At 40.3% G+C, this 17,964-nt stretch overlaps 1 protein-coding gene across 1 annotated transcript; it reads left to right on the forward strand.

Moving 5' to 3' along the window:
- Positions 1 to 13,505: 13,505 nt before the first annotated feature.
- Positions 13,506 to 15,344, forward strand: LOC131892855 (Krueppel homolog 1-like). Its single transcript, XM_059242714.1, has 3 exons — positions 13,506 to 14,072; positions 14,146 to 14,288; positions 14,405 to 15,344. Exons 1-3 carry the CDS (start codon positions 13,506 to 13,508, stop codon positions 15,210 to 15,212), a joined length of 1,518 nt encoding a protein of 505 aa, XP_059098697.1. The 3' UTR covers positions 15,213 to 15,344.
- The last annotated feature ends 2,620 nt before the right edge of the window (positions 15,345 to 17,964 follow it).

The raw sequence follows: 17,964 nt of genomic DNA on the forward strand, positions 1-17,964 counted from the left end.
GAATATGCCTCGCCCATTTGGGCTCCAATTAGTTCAGCAGGTTTGAAAAAGCTCAAGCAGGTCCAAAAATGATGTACTTGGAACATTGAGGATATGAGAGAGCTCTCACATTAGCTTCCATCTTGCTTAGGAAATACCTCTGGCAAACCTAGCTTAAGGTTATCTCCAAAGGCGGGATTCAAACCCACGCCCTCTCGGGAACCATGTCATGCCTCTATTGGGTATATTAAACCACTCAGTTACAAGGCGTGATCAGTCAGTCAATTCATATTCCTTGCTTGAGTAAACATCATACATAGATTAAAAGGTAACAATTAGATTAAATATGACCTTTTATTTTTCTACCAGGTGCGCGGAAATGTGCTAAGGCTCATTTATACATATGGTATGTCATTTTAATAACTGATGTTTTTCATCAATTTGATTTGATAACAAAGTTCGAGATTTTGATCTTTCAGTTGCGCTATTCCAGATAATCTTGGATTCTAAAACAAACGAATTTTGTCATTATGAGTGAACTTAGCAAAAAGTTGTCACCCGGATTTTGACTGGTAGAGACTTGTTGACGTCTTGAAAAGATTCGATTCTCTTCTAGTCGACCTCAAACAAGGCTCTGGGTCGCAAGTCTTTGTTCAACTTTTTATACTGGTCTCGGGCATATCATGATATCATGATACTGGTCAATGGAGTGACTTTATTGGACTCAACGGATTGCCTCATCAGGTCGACCTTGAGCCAGTCGAACTGAGGCCACCATTGAGGCCAGCAATCAGCCAGAGATCATGATATGCCCGAGACCAGTTTGAAGGAGCTGAAGAAGGACTTGAGAACCTGGAGCCTTGTATGAGGTCGACTCATAGAGCATCGAACCTTTTCAAGACGTCAACAAGCCTGTCCCTTGAACTTTTTTCCTAAGTTCACTCAAATGACATAATTCGTTTGTTTTTGAAGCCAAAAATATCTGGATTAGCGCAAACGAAAGATTAGAGTCTCGCAAAACTTTGCAATTAAATGAAACTAATGAAAAACATCAGTAATTAAAGTGACAGACCAAATAAATGAGCTAAATCACATTTCCGCGCACTGGTGTCCTGGGTATTAAATTTTTCTGTAGCAGTTAGAAAAGCCCGTGAAAAAAACAAACCACAAAAAATGTAAGGGTTACTCTGCTTGAGAACAGGGGAAAAAAGCAAAATCACTTACCCTCGACAAATGAGAAATTTGATTAATGTATATAGTGTCACAAATACAGACCCTTGTGCTGCGATGGAATCAGAGAGAGGGAGAGGTTGCGGGCACTGTGAAGGATTTTATGTTTCTCAAAATTAGATAGGTGTAGAGGAGAGCTAATCAGTTTCAGCGTCACCTGCTGTTATAAGTTATAACTTATAACCGACATCAAACGAGTTTTCGTTGTTTACTCTTTCTTATCGTGGAAATTTCCAACGAGGTTTGATTTCCTGTGCTCGAATTTTCTCGAGTTAGCCTGCAATGTAACAAAGATGCACTTTTCTCACCAGAACACTTTTCAACAATTTAAACATCATCCTTGTAGTCAGTTTCCACAAGTACTTTTTTAAAGCAAAGCAATAAGTACACACCAGACAATAACATTTTGACCAATAGTCAAAAATAACATGGATAATAAACAAGCAGATAGTAAAATTATTTGGGCCATGTCATAAACTTCCTCATACTACGTCAAACTGGGAAGGAGTTTCATTCTGCCCGCTGCCTCATCTTGATCCTCTCAATGAGTCCAGTCAAGGACACTAGAGCAAGGAAGGGCTACTTTTTTGCAGTCACCAAACCTTTCCCGCCAACATAGGCCTAAACTAATGATGTTGAATTTTTCTAATGTCTATTATTGGCAAACACATTGTTCAAAGAGTGTGGCTAATATCATTTTTGTAACCATTGATGGTAGGTGCTTCAAATAAGACGTTTAAATATACTTAAATACTGATGTTTTTTGCCATATGTGTGGATTAAAACAAGATTATCAATTGTCCATTATAGATATACTGATATGTTAATATTTATGTACATGTACTTTTTGGACTATATCATACCTTTTTTTCTCAATTGTCAGTGTAAGTTCCTCATGAACTCATTCTTGTTCATTTTCTTTCTATAAATGTTTTTGAGCAAATTTGGCCCAATATTTTACTGATTTTAAAGACAATTTGCATGTTTTTTATTTATTTGATGTTCATGGTTATTTAATTTATTCTTTTGATTTTTGAAGTTAATTCAGAAATATTTGGTATTTGAACAGAGTTTGATATCTTACTAATCACTATATCAAACACCATTTTGAACTGACAGCAAATATGTGAAGATTAAGGTGGATTGTTAAAATGTCTTTGATTGTGGTTCCAATCACTAAAAGGTTAAGGAAATATGATGGAATTTAATCAACATTCCAATGAGGAATGATATTTAAAGCTCAGATGATTCTATTTTTTTCTTACCGTGGGGAGATAAAATATTGTCACAGGGCCAGTCGGGCACTCTTAGGCAGCTTTACTAGCTTGAGCCGTTACATGTAATTTTCCTTTTTAGGACTACCGTGGCCTTAACCATGAGTACAATCGCTTTGAATCAAAAGATAAACTCTATGCCACACTTTTCATGCAAAAAAGTACTTTTTACTTGCCTGAAAAAATCAACTGATTATCAGAGTGAGTTTAGCTTTGCCTTTGCGATAAGAGCCACAGAGGACCCAGCCAGTAGATTTAACGACATGAACTGAAATATTTTTTGAATGGAATGTGTGCCAAAGGGTTTATTCTTTGATTCAGAACTATGACATTCATGATTAAGGCCATGGTCGTGCCAAAAAAGGACAAAATACATGTGACGCTAAGATGTGACGGCTCAAGATAGCCCAAGCCTCCTAAGAGTGCCCAAACGGCCCTGTGACACTATTTTAGCTCCCTGCGATATGAAAAAATGGAATCACCTAACCTTTAAATATCATTCCTCATTGAATCAAGTCCAAACAACACCCAATATCATACTTTTGCTGAAGTATCTGGGACAAGAAGTAAGCCAATATTCAAGTTCAAATTTGACAACGGTAAACTAGAATGGACATCCCTAACAAGCAGTTTGTACGGTACATCTCAAATGATAGTTCGTAATTTTTACTTTGATTTCGTTTCCAATTTTAGCAACATGAAATCAAACAGCAGGGCCAAATATAAGAAAAGTCAAATCCTCAGGGTGAACTCAACCATGTACCCACGTATTTGAAGTTTCATTGAATTATTTTGCTCAAGGCATGTTAGGCAGTGGGGTTCTGACAAGGGATTTGTCAAAAATCTATGTCCTTTTTAAGTAGGAATTTTCCCATTTTCTGTTTAAATTATTTTTTGGCCTTTTGTAAAGAGTCAATTAAGTCGTGGAACGATGAACACCTTTTATTTAAGAATTTAGCACGAGATGTAAAGCAACACCGACATGTCTTCCACCATGATCACCTCCTCCTCCTCCTCAGTTAGGTCATCAGCTATCATCGCAGCTACAATAGGTTATATTAAACACAGTTAGAACATGTCCCCTTTTTGGAGATCGAAATACCTCACGAGAAAATAAGTAAAATTGAAATGAGGATGTGAATTCGATCTAAGGATAGCATAAGCGTTCAGGGAATTTGACTTCACGGGAGCTGCGACGTAAAATATTAGGTGCTGGATCTTTGAACAAATCACCCTCAACATCTTGGGATTCATAATTCGTGGTCGAGACTGGAGGGATCGGACGGAGAAACTTTTTGTTCCTCCATAATACCCGGTCGGACGGGAAACGCAAATGGAAGCGTCTCCTGTCTGGTGTTCCAACAACTCGAGCGGATGAATCCCATTTTAAAGTTGTTGGATTCTGAACTAAAACCTTGAACCGCAAGAGAAACTTTCACGGCCTTGAGTTCGTTGGTCGTAGTAGGCCTTTTGTCGAACCAAAATGTTTAAGCGATAATCATCGGCAATGTCCGCCTTCAATTGCCATTTTTTATCAAAAGATCTCCAATGAGCTAGAACTTGAGATCGAAGAGGTTGTCCGAATAAACGTTGTGCAGGAGATAACCCATCTTCTCTGGGCCCATTTCGAAGTTCTAATATCCCAACATGAAACGCATCACTTTCTATTTGGCCGTCATATTTGGAGACCAAATGTTTTAAAACCTCTACGGTGATTTCGGCATGGCTATTGCTTTGGTGATTGTATGGCGAGGAAGGTTTCCACCTGACAGACCAATCTTGTAAAAAGGTTTGAAACGTGTGTGAACGGTATTGTGGGCCTTGATCAGTGCGCAGAACGTTAGGGGCACCCATTAGAGAAAAATATTTTCTCAAGCATTTCACTATATCAGAACAAGATGGAGCACTTGTAAACTTATCCAGAAGAGGGTAACCAGAATATCTATCCACATAAACAAGATAGTGATTGCCTCCATAGAGGAATCAGTCACTTGTTGCCACCTCGAAAGGTCGAGAGAGAACGTGATCATGAACAAGTGGTTCCGATGGAGGACTCGGGAGATGGTACTGGCAAAGAGAGCAAGATTTCACCAAGTTGGTGATGCCATTTATATGTCCAGGCCAATAAACGGATTGCCTGGCTCTTCTCTTTGTTTTTTTCTATTCCTTGATGTGATGAATGTAGACGTTTCAAGACGTATTTCGTGGTGATGGGTGGAATTACGATGCGACATCCTCGAATGACGAGGCCATCTTGAAACGAAAGTTCATCCTTAAACTTCAAGATATGGCGGACATATGGTGACAATTTCGAATGGTCCGAAAAATCATCGACAACAGCATCAATGAGGCCTAAATATTCCGAGTCCCCTTGTGCCTGCTCACGAAGCTCAGATAGGAGGAGATCCTCGCTAATTTGCTGAACAGATTCAGTAATAACTGCACGGATACGAAATTCATCTGCAACATGAGTGTCCTCAGGATCTTCGACAGGGGCACGGGATAATGCATCCGGTATTGCATGTTCTTTTCCTTTTCGCCATTCGACTGAGAAAGTATAGTTCAAAAGCTTGGTCCGATAGTTCTGTACGCGAGGGTTTTCGATGCCTCGCAATGCAAACTGGTTGAATAAATCAATGAGAGGTTTATGATCGGTAATGACTAGAAAATGTGGTAGGCCGGCCAGACAAAGTTCGCACTTCTTGATGGCCCAATAAATTGCGAGTGCTTCGAGTTCTACGTAGGATAGCGTAACTCGTTCCTGCATCATTTAAAAAGCGACTTCCACATTGGATTAGCCGGTACGATTGGGAATTGTCTTGACTTTGAAGAAGTGCAAATCCGAGACCATTTGTTTTGGAGGCGTCAGTTTGCAGACAAGTCTCAGCGTCCTTTTCGAACATTGCCAAAACCGGAGGCTGGGTCAACGCATGTTTGGTGTCAGAAAAAGCCTTGGAAAGATCTGGTAACCAATTGAGCTGATTCTTCACCTTGAGTAAGTCACGAAGAGGCGTGGCAGCACATGAGACCTTGGTGCTAAAACCTCCTAACTGGTTCACAAGACCCATGAATGAACGTAAATCGGTGATCGTTGTTGGAGTTGGAAAGTCCCAAATGGCTTTAACTTTCCTGTCATCCACTTCAATCGAATTATGAGAGATTTTGTAACCCACAAAATCTATCATCCGAGCATTTTTCCTTATTGATAGTTAAACCATGCTTGGAGCATCGTTCAAGTGTATTACATACGACTTGAACAAGTTTCCTGAATGTTGGTTGACCAATTCCCATATCATCAACGACCTTTTGGATTGGTAAACCCTCGATGGCCACATTACCACGGTAGGAATACGAATCTCCGGTAGACACAAATCCCATTGGAGATCGAAGAAATTTGAACCTCCCAAATGGCGTTATGAAAGTGGTAAGGTCTTGAGAATCAGGGTGAAGAGGCATCTGCCAATATCCTTTCACAAGGTCCATTTTGGCAAAATAGCGATCGGTCCTTTTAAAGCCAGAGATTGCTTCCGAAGGTGTCTTGGTATGGTGAGTGGTACGTTTCACTTGAGAGTTAAGTTTGGTTCAATCAATACAAAAACGTATTTTACCGTTTGGTTTAGTAACAATAACCACAGGGTGACACCACTTACTCGGGACATCTGGTGTTGGTTCGATTATGCCTCGTCGTTTCATGTAAGCCAATTTATCCTCGACGAGATTGCGTTGAGCATAAGGGACGGGTCTTGCTACATGTATCGAGAAAGGAGCATAGTTTTCCTTCAAGACGATACGCATGGGATCTCCAACGACCGGTCCTTTCTTTCATGGGCCGAAGTTTTTCCGAATCGTCAAAAACATCACGGTATTTGAGATGAAGTTTCTCTTCCACCATTTTGAAAACGTTCTGATCTTCTACTTGTTCTGGCAATGCCTGGATCCAAACGTCCCTATCTGGCCAGACTTCCGAACTACGGTGGATGTCAACGGCTGATGGATTAGGTTGATACAATGGTATTGTGGTGTTCGGTATCTTATTAGAGCAAATTGCCATGTCAAGAGATGGCATTGGGTATGGGAAGTAATCGCTAATGATTTTGAGGGTCTTGCACGTTGCCAAATCGACGTAAAATTCGTCGACATTAAAGCATACAACAATAAGAACGTTGTTCGCAACAAGTGACCCAACGGAAATTTTGGCACGGAAGGTCCCCAGTTGGTTAAGGACACTTCCGTTGACCGAAACAACATCATTGGGAAGTGGATCATCCAATGGAAGATCCTTGACTAATCCCGAGGACCTTAAAATTCCCATCCCTAACACAGAGACGCCGGCTCCAGTGTCTGGGATTGCACAAATTTTAGTGGTAATTTCTTCAGTCGACAGGTTCATAACAAGGCTATTTGAGGTGGTTGATAATGAAGGACTTTTAACGCTTTTAACACCAATCATGGCCTCGGCTTTGGCATAATGAGTCTTGTTCCATTGACATAGAGATCTATAATCTCCCTGTTTAGAGCAAGAGGAACAGGTATGATCTTTTGCAGGGTATTTCGCCAATGGATGTCGGGGCCCACCACAATTCCAACATGTTTGAGAATTGGTTTGTAGGTTAAATTTTGATGACTTGCCGAAATGAGATGACCTCTTTGTTTCAATTGGAATACTCTTAACCGGATTGAATTTGCGAGTTTTATACTTCGTTGTTTTGGCAGCGTTAACTCCGTATTTCTCCAATGAATAAGAGGCTGCATAACTAATTTGTTTTGCTCCCCGTTTGGTGGTTTCCAAGGACAACAAGAACTGATGGCCAGAGTCAAGGGAATCTGGGTTTTGGGCCATCAACTTTGTTCGGTCTTGTTCGTCTTTCATAGCGAGGACCAACACACACACATGAAGTTTATCCTCCGTTATGCTTGACGTATCGGCGTATTCACCTAACTCTCGAATAAGGTTGCAAAGATTGGTATAATCCTGACCCTCGGTCTGTCTAATAGAAAGAAAATCTTTCATATCAAGATGCTTATTACGCAGAGTTCGGAGGTGGTCCAAAATTATAGTCAAGATCTCGTCAATATCCCGACCAGTGTTAGGGCGAATCCCAATGGTATGTTGAACGATTTTCAGATATCCCGGAGAACAACACTGTCGAAACGCCCCCACTCGTGTTTCACGTGATCGGCGGGATAATGCCATCAAGTCGGAATAATTGTCCAATAAGGGTCGCCACTTTAAGAATGACCTCAAATCGAGGTCTTCCTGAAGGGTTGGGGGAACATGGATGGCTAATCGAGGTAAACCATGGCTATTTTGGACGTGATCAATCTCACGATCACTTTGGTGGGAACCATTTGAAGATTGGGATTCAATAGCATCAAAATCTCGACGGAATCCTATGACCATAGTTTTGTATTTGTAGAAAACGTTTTCGTATTCCTCCAAGTCTTTCTCATCAGAATCTGAGCGATCTGCCATTATTTCCGACATTACTTGCTCCTCAGCTTTCGCATATTTCTCGAGTGCCACTTCTCATTTATTCAACTCAAGTTCGATGCATGTTGGGTCTTGGTCTTCCTGATGCAAATCAATATCTATCAATGTTTGGTTTTTAGCCCGAGAAACAGTGCTTTTGAAAGCACGACGAGAGAGTTTGAGTCGCTCTACTTCCACCCGAGTTTGTTCGTCCGTGATAACACTATCACCTTGTGATTAAGCGAGCACAGGAGGCTCTGAGTCAACAAAAGAAGGAACTCAACCAAGGAGTGGATCGTGTCAAGAGCAAACTGAGGAACGAAGAAGATCTGGAGAGCCTTTATCAGGACGCTGGCCTGCCTTTTCGGAGGCTGACGTTCCTGGTTTTGGAGCGCGACATGGGTTGAAGTCAGCCTTTGGAACTCCACCACGACAATTCGGACTTGAGATCGGATACGTCTCTTGGCTAGTGGTTTTCTCAATAGACAACGCCGTAAGGACCTTTTCCAACTCCTCCATCTTCTGTTGCTCCTCTGTTCCCTCAAGATGTTCGAGAGCGCCGTATTCTTGGTTCAGCCTAGGCTGACCCCTAGCATATACCTCAACCTCGTGCTTGAGGTCCATAACACTCTTCTTGGCTCTTCTGAGCTCGTCACTCGACCCAGGGTCTTCAAAAAGTGATCCCAAGCCACTTAGGTTGAGATAGATGACGTTTATCCTGTCCATTGTTTCATCAAGGAGACCAACGTCCTGATAAAGGCTCTCCAGATCTTCTTTGTTCCTCAGTTTGCTCTTGACACGATCCACTCCTTGGTTGAGTTCCTTCTTTTGTTGACTCAGAGCCTCCTGTGCTCGCTTAATCAACAGAGGTTTCCTCTCCTCGGTAGATTCCGCACCCTTTGAGGATCCTTGGATAGATCCAACCTCCGACGGTGGGTCGTTGCGCCTGGACTCCAAATGCTCCTCCACATTCTCCAAAGTCTCATGGGTCTCAACCGACAAACTCTGGATCCACTCCTCTGCCTCGTCAATAGACTCCATATCATCATGATGAGCAAACCGATCGATCATACTTTGATTGACTTCCACAGCCTGTTCCAATAACTCGTTCAACTTCGCCACATTTTTGGCTATGTGGATTCGGCTTCTCCTAGTTGAAATGTCCTCTAACATCAACTTTCTAAGGATCGTTATCCTTCGTTTTAGCACCGTCCTTTTCTTCTTCAGTGAGACGATCATTTCTCCCTGACCTAGTGTGTGCTCCATCCCGCCTAAAGAAAGGACAGCACCAGGTAGGACTCCTATATGAGGCCTCTCCTCAGGAGCTTGTTCTCGTGTTTTGGACCCGGTTGGACTATTATCCAACGGCATGACATCCAAAACTCCTGTACAATTGTCCAGCACTGATTACCAACGATCCACTCCGATCTTCTTCCACTACTGGTTCCTGTAACTGATAGACCTGATCGACAGACCAACTAGAAACGGCTTACAATTTCACTAGAACAACGGGACTTCTAGGTATCCCCCCTCACTGGATTCCAGATCCGGCTCGAAGGACCACTTTGGTCTTGCTATTTCTAGTTGGATTTGATATAAACCGAATTTTCACATAAATGGACTGTATATTTTCGTTTTCCTTTAACATAACACAATATGTTTTCTCAATGACTATACGTTCCATACTCCCTTTTCTCTTCTTTCTCATTGTGGTCGAAAAATCCCTAACACAAAAGATAATCGATTGGGCCGTAATCGTATTTCCACCTTGCTTTTGTTGACCAACAGGTATTTTTCTCTCCTGGTTGACTCTCGATCTCCCTTCCAATAAATCTGGTCCTCTTTGGATCACTTGGGCGGTGAGAACAGGGCCATCTCAAACCGACTGCGCCATGTAAAGAGTCAATTAAGTCGTGGAACGATGAACACCTTTTATTTAAGAATTTAACACGAGATGTAAAGCAACACCGACATGTCTTCCACCATGCTCACCTCCTGCTCCTCCTCCTCCTCCTCAGTTCGGCCATCAGCTATCATCGCAGCTATAATAGGTTAGATTAAACACAGCTAGAACACCTTTTTTACGCTATTAATAGCTTGTTTGGTAAAACAAAAACAAAAGCATCAGGAAGTGCCACAACCTTGAACCTTACTAGGGAACTCAGCTTAATGTTGTATATTTCATTTCAAGTACTTTTGCAAGTATTCCTGTGTCAAATGTTGCTCAAGTATAGCTTGGCATAATGACATAGCTAATAAATATGTGCAAGAATGCACTTTTTCTCAGTCTTATTCAGATTTGGAATGTCATCCTTGGGCGATTTTTGTATTTCAGGAATATTTCCAACTTCTTCCAATTGCCAGTGTAGCCACGGACTTCTGAATATGTGGACTGTGAAAAGCAAGAAAAATTATAATCTTCTAAACTGTTCACTTGTTTCCAAATGAGCATTTCATCTTGTTGAATAGATGAACTTGGCCAAAGTTGAGCCCAAAACTGTACTTAGGGAGCTCAGGAGATATGAAGTTGCTGAAGTTATGTAGCAAACACAACATTGGATTAAAATTTTTGGCTGCTTCTGGGTCAGATACACAAACTTTTGACAACTTATCCTAAAATTCGAATTAAGAGTTAACTTAGAAGTTCGTTGATCAGATACATAAGCTTTTGACAACTTATCCTATGAGAAAAAATATGAGCCTTCACCATCTCATTTTGTTTTTCACCTTCAAAATTTGGCTTCGGCACTTGAAGGACAAATTCATACATTGACCTCCCCAATTGATTTTATTCATTATTAGATGTACAATATGTTTTCTTGTCAAACTGTTATTCTGAAAGTCACAATCTCGAGGGGCTGCCCATGAACTGGGTTACCTAACAGAATTTGTTAACCGGCCCTGAAATTCAATATGGATTGAATATCAAAAGTAACTCGACCCTAATGACAGCCTTTCGGGCCAAAGTTCAAATTGGTGTTTTGTCTAGGGATTATACGGATAGTGCGACTTGACTGTGATTTTAGTTGTCTTAGCTCTCACTCTCCTAAATGCCCAAAATCAGGGTGCCGGACCACGTTTTTCGTTGAATTTCCTTCATTTGACATGCCCTATACCACAATGTGATTTGCTTAGACAAGCAGGTAAAATGAAATAAATGTCAAAATTCAATGCATGCACAGTGCGGTTTGGCTGGGCATGCTATCTTTGATTTTACTCCATGGATCAATGTCATTTGTTCATGAACGCGTTAATTTGACAAGCCCTATACAGTGAGGTTCTTATTAATATTTAAAAAGGAAATACTATATGATCATATGATTCCTTCGAAAGCAAGAACGTAGGATAAAAAACTTACACATCCCTAAAACATGTGCAAACATTCAGCCTTCCCCTTTAAATCGACTTGAGTTAAATCTTTCAAGTTTTAAAGCAGCGGGGAAATGGTGAAAAAGAAGGGAGGAGGAAGGAGCAACAATAGGATTGCGTCGTTTTAAACGATATCAGCGACGCCAAGCCAACAACAGACCAATAACAGGACCTCCAGAATTTGGCGCCAAATCTCTGCGACGCGTCCGTGCCCTCTATTCCTCGCTTGTATTGGGCTGAACCTGGCCATGGCTTGTAAATTTTTAAAGCCCGCCTGGACGTGACAACTTTGGCGCTTTATTTGGCCATGTCTCAGGGACAGAATTTAGTGTTTTAGTCTAAATCTTGAACATAAAGATTTGACAACTGGTCATGATAATAGATCGCAGATAATACCAGAAGTAAGCCTTGTACATAATGTACTATAATTAGAATTAAAACATCTCTGTTTAGATAACAACCTGAGCGAGTTATAAACAATGGTGTATATTTAGAGCTTATGCTAAGCCCTGCGAGCCATCGGTCCATATTTTTGTTGTTCTGAACCTTCTGAACCTATTCAGACCTGAGATAGAGTAAGAAAAACCCAAGGGTTGCACGAATAACATTTAACTGAAAAGGACAAAAAATCTTTTAGACCTTAAGCTAGCAAAAAAAAAAAACAGAATGTGCTATGGCTTTCTAATTGGTTGTACAACACATATTTACACGATGTTTTTGATCTTTTAATTTAAGAAATAACCCTGAAGTTTAGTGATTGATGCGGTTAAATTGTGTTGGACTAGATCCACAGCTTCAATTAGTTTGATAATTTCGTCAAAAGAAATTGAGTCACACAGGACCATACATACAATACCCAGGCATGGTTGACATAGTTTTTATGAATCTAATTCTTGCAATGAATATTCAATAGTGATTGGAACTTTCCACGAGTGAAATAACTAGAAGAATGAAGGTTGGAAAGAAAAAGACAAATACAACGATATAACAGACAATGACAGCTTAAAAGCATTTTGGACAAATATTTTCCCTAGCAAAGTTGGAAGCTAGACATGGGCCAAAGGCAACTGTTGATAGATGCCTGGTTGTCAAGACAAACTGTATGTGTTTTCTCTTTAGAGGAGTCAAATGGCTTAAGAGCAAGATCCCGTATCAAATTCAAACACATTATTTTATGTTTTCATATTTCGTTCTACTGTTTTCAATCTAGGCCCAAAATTGATTTTTTTTTGCAATGGATAAAAAATGAATAAAAAAACAATGCTACTTCAAATCAACAAGAATTTTTCAACCTCTTCCAGTTCGCTTTTAGATTTTTTAAAGCCCACCCAAACTGATCCAACTTCAGTTCTCTATGTTGCATGTCTCAGAAATGTTGGGCAAAATGTGCTTGAAATTGCTTACTCTTTTGAAATAAACCAATATAGAGATTTTGGGAATGTTTGTCAATAAGCAGTGATGCAAACACTAAAAGTAATAACGAAGCAACAAAGATTTAGCATCGCACCGTTACAGCCCTGAGAGTAAAGCCTCTGTGTAAAAACAAGGTTTGCTTGATATGAAAAGGACCCGAATACCATCCAAAATGCAAATACGGTGGGGTACGAGAGAACTTCGCCGGAATTTATTCACATTTGCTACAAATTATTTGCATGCCTTGAACAGAAAGTTGATGAGGTAACTTGGAAACGGATTCGGATTTAAGCATGAAACGGTAGTGTTTCCGTCTCTATCCCTACTGTTGGACTTGAAAGTGCGGTGCAACAACACCGTTCCTGGGGTGGCTCGAAGGACCAACTCATTATCCCTAAAATAAGTGGGACTGGAGAGAATAAGGCGGACAAGGAGGAGGAGGAGGCGTACAGGGAGATGGGTGTGCATGAGCACCACTGGAAGGAAGGAGGGAAGAGTCCGCGCGTTTTTGAACAAGGGCATTTAACTCGAAACTCGTTGCCGTTCAGAAATCCATCCTTCCATCAAAGGTGGAGCAGGTCATTTAAACAGACATTTAAAAGTGCTTAGATCTTAATGCTGTTTAATGAAGAAGTCCGTGAATTCAATTTGTTTGAAACGACATGAATGAGATGTGAATTGGAACGTGATAGCTTCGCCGTCAAGCGATCCACGCCCTAGATTCACCACGATTCTCGTTCCAATACCTGGGGCATCTTCAAGCTCGAATCATGTTTAGTGGCGGTCTCTCACCACAACGGCATCACTCGGTGCCAAATTTAAGTGATCTAGGAACTCCAAAGCGACATCCTTCGGGTGGATATCCGTCCAGTCCCTATCCCTCAGGGAGCTCGTCTCCATCGCCTAATGGCCCAATGGTGGCCTCCAGTCCGATGTCGTTCCTACACAATCGCGACATGGCTCCAAGTCCGCTTCCTTCATCCTCACCGTTTAAAGCTCCCCTTTCAAATGGAACTCATGGTACGGGAATGGATGTTTGGTCTTCACCCATTCAACCTCCCAGAACGGGGTCGTGGGCCAGCCCATCCTCTGGGAATGGACCAATTTCAGTTCAATTTCTTGATCTCACCCCTGAAGCCTCCAGCAGTAATTTTCACACTCCGAATCGATCTTTTTGCTCGCGATTAAACATTTCCAATAACATGCTGGATTCCAGCAAAAGGGGGCGGCCGCGGGCTGATCTCATTAACCACCTTATGATTGAAGGGTCCAGTTCGCCTAGCGAGATCAAGTGCAAAGTATGCCACCGAGTCTTTCCGCGGGAAAAGTCCCTACAGGTAAGATGTGAAGATGTTGAATTGCCAATGAGTCGCTTTTAAAGCCAATTGAACTCAATGATTTTTTTTCTAGGCACACTTACGCACCCATACAGGGGAAAGGCCGTACACCTGTGATTATCCTGGATGCTCCAAACGCTTTACACAGTCCGGTCAATTGAAGACTCACCAAAGACTTCATGCTGGAGAGAAGCCTTTCGTTTGTTCTGCTCCCGGGTAAGATATCTGTCGGTCTTGTTCCGCCTAGCCGTTCAACCGTGAACTGAGCATTTAAGTTTAATGATAGAAGTAGAAGATTTTTGAAATGTATTATTTGTTCGTCACGCCCGTAGATGTGGAAATCGGTACACTCATGCCAATCGACAATGTCCCATTCATCCGTTGCACAAGCCTCAGAGATCTTGTGAACTGGTTCTCCAGCCAGTCTTTGGCAATGGAGAGGACAAGGAGGCTGTACTAAGGTGGCTGGCCAAATACAAACAGGAGCGGGAAGAAAAAACACCTGGAAAACTCCAACATGGAGAAATACGAGTGGAATCTCCATTTTTGGACATCCATCGGTCCATGAATGTAACACCCTTGGGGCCTACCAATCTCGGGATTCCCAAAAAATCAAAGACGAAACGAGGCTTGGTCGACGAATTGGAGCAAGAAAATTTTCCTTCGGCTTGTAGTGATAATGCACCTCCAATGAGTCCCCGTAAGATGAGCAAATCACTACTAGAAGAAAGATTAGTTCTCTCTCCGAAAAGAAAGACACTTTCTGACATCACCCCTTCGAAATCCACATCAAATGTGCTAAAACCTAAGAAACGCTGGATTCAGGGAATTGTCCAACAGGAACAGGAGCAGCAACAACAACAACAACAATTACAGGAGCAACGTATAACTGAAGATGCCTCTGATGCGTTGGTAACTCATTCTAATGTTGATGTCCTTGCAAAACCCATCGTATGGAACGAGGAAGATGAGGAGCCTGCACAATTATTATCCAGACCAAATCTATTTGTGGCGGGCGAGCCACGTAGGTCACCCAAAAGTTGGATGGTGGCTAAGACTTTGGTCGAGATGAAACAAAACTGGGACGACAACAACCAGCCCTTAAATTTGTCCATGGACAAAAGAGAGGTGGAAAAGTGAAATCTCGTCGATCGCGTCGACTCAAAATAGCTCTACAGTGTAATACATCCTTGATTTGTGTGATCTCTGATTATATTAATGAAATTATCTTCTATAAGAATAAATCAAAGAACTTTCTTTGTTACAAATATGAAAGAACAATTTTAAAAAACTAGTTTTGATTCGCTTTCCAACAACTTGAAATTATTTGAAGTTGGATCGTGCCTTTCTTGCAAGTCATATTCTTTAAAAATATATTTGACATCGCATATCCAGTGGTTGCAATTCGAGGAACCAGAACAAAAAATGGTTGATGAATCGGGATTTTAGAATCAAGATTGCGCCAATATGAGTAAACAATCGGTGCCGCTCAATTTTTTTACCCAAAGCCGTCAAATTTGGCAACATTTTTAAATACTTTATTTCGCCCTTATATTGAAGTTGACAATCAAAATATGTTTTCAAATATGAAAATCCCATTTATAAGGTGTAGAATACATTTCCACAGAGAATTAATACAAGGGGAACAAAAGGTACCCCATTTCTGGTTATTTGGCGCACAATTTATAGTGGCAAAATATTTCCATTGAGAATCAAAGCACATTAGTACGCATCCTAAATATTCAACAATTCAGTCGATAACGATAACAAGTCAGGTCAGCTTTTAACTTACCCGCGATTACGCTGTTTGAATATATTCAACTTACCCATGATAAAACTGTTTGAATCTCCCTTTCAGCTGATGACTGTTGAATTGGAAACGGAAGTTAATGCAAAAAAGGGTGACGAAATGTCAATCCCGGATAAATCCTAGTGACCAACCCTCAATGATCAAAGACTAGATTATAAATTAAATCAAGAAGACAAATCTCAAAGCTAAATTGTTTCCAAAAAATGCATTGACATCATCTGCCATGGTGCAAAACTATATGAAATCTAAATTTGGAACAACCTTCCTCTTGGATTGAAGTATTGCCAAAGCATAAAATAATTTAAAATGTGTTACGATTGACATGCAACAACCACCTAAATCTGAAGCTCCCAAAATTATTGTCCTCATCATTTCTTTTTCCCTCAAATAACTGCCCTCATTCCATCAACTCTATACTTGTGTGTCTTCCCCATAATCTTAAATGCTTCCTGAGGTTCCGGAAGGTTGAATAAGCTTCATATCAGGTGCTTGAAAAGACGAATCGCGGCAAAAAAAAATGATTCTTCAATTATTTATCAGTGGTAAAAAGTAATGGAAAAATTTAGTGCGACACCCTGATGGTTCATTGAAGTAGCGCCTGCATGATGATAACCGCACAATTTTTGGGAAGTCACTGAGGCACTTTTCAATACAGAAGAAGTGCTAAAAAACCAAGGCACAAATCGATATATTGGACGAAAACTTTTCTAAGATTTCAAAAAGTCTATTGTAAAAAATAAAAGAAAATCCAAAATAGGAAAAATACGAAAAAATAAGTCAAAAATAGCTTCATTCGGCTAAAAAGTAATTTTTCAAGCATGTTTGTGAGTAAAACTGACAATTTGTAAAAAATACAATCGTACACAAACCATCCTTTTCATGAATAAATGAACTGACCCCCTAATTCAATCCCTTAAGATAGAACTGTTTGTCCTCAAAAGTACATGTCACCTCTCAAAATTTGATTTTGACGTCATCTTCCTTTCGTGCTCAATGTTCCAATAGGGCATTTTATGAAGGATATGGAGGGAGAGTTGGGACAAACATTATATCACTCAACCTGCACAAAACATGAGCTAAATTTGTCATCTATTTAAATTGCTGGCTTGTTGAAGCGCACACTATATGTAGTGCTGGGGCGATTCCGGATTCGAGTCCGAGTGCACTCGAGTTTTGTACTCGATTTTGGAAAAATTAACCGGACTCGAGTCTTTTAGAAAGGACTCAAGTCGGGACTGGTCAATATTTTTCTATTTTTTTTTAGAATTTCGCATGACAAGTCTTTTTGCTAGACCTGAATCTAATAAAAAACTCTTGTCTTCTACTGAACTCGAGTCTTTTGTCGGACTAGAGTCCGGCAAAAGGTCTAAAAATCAAAGGACTCGCCCCAGCACTAGCGCACATTATTCTGATATTGATCTTATTGAATTTTCAAGGATCGAATAAAGTTGTCATTTTCTCATTCACTCAATTAGGCTTGGTTTTTCACGGCACTTTGGTAAGACGTAATTACTTTAAAAACTAATAAGTTTATTGCTCATTTATGTTTAGCTTTGCAGTTTCTCTCTCATTTGTAGTGTAGTATTTCTAGTTCCAAATCGTTATTGTGTAGTTCTTTAGTTTGATCGTATTGGTCCTTGACAGTTAGATTTATCGTTCATCATGTGTATTGATTTCATTTTGTGTTAGACCAGTTTTTGGTTTATTTTTTTGTTTTTGTGTTGTTTTCCTAGTTACATATGTTCTTGAATCCTTTTCTTTCTCTGTTTCCTTACTTCTTGTAAATTATCTCCATCTTAGATTTTTATGTTAGTTTAATGTGAAGTAGTTCATTCCTATTTTGCTTCGTTGTCCTGTATCTCAGGACAAGATGATCTCTCTCTCTACTGCAATAACCAAGATTTTCATCACTTACCTCTACCTACCTGTCTTTGTACTATCTGCAACTCACCTCTTACCTTTTTTCATGCGTTTTAAACCAATTTTAGTCATACTCATTGTGATATCACTTTCTAGTCAACTATTTTATTGCCTTTACCTTTTTGACATTCTTCTTGTTTTACCATTTTGTATAATGTATAT

This window comes from Tigriopus californicus, chromosome 2 (genome assembly GCF_007210705.1).
Source record: "Tigriopus californicus strain San Diego chromosome 2, Tcal_SD_v2.1, whole genome shotgun sequence".
Taxonomy (NCBI): Eukaryota; Metazoa; Arthropoda; class Copepoda; order Harpacticoida; family Harpacticidae; genus Tigriopus; species Tigriopus californicus.

Bases quoted from the DNA above. Each gene is read 5' to 3' on its own strand.
- LOC131892855 (XM_059242714.1), top strand. From the start codon at position 13,506: ATGTTTAGTGGCGGTCTCTCACCACAACGGCATCACTCGGTGCCAAAT. The intron at 14,073-14,145 runs GTAAGATGTGAA...TTTTTTTTCTAG, and splicing joins CGCGGGAAAAGTCCCTACAG to GCACACTTACGCACCCATAC. The intron at 14,289-14,404 runs GTAAGATATCTG...TCACGCCCGTAG, and splicing joins TTCGTTTGTTCTGCTCCCGG to ATGTGGAAATCGGTACACTC.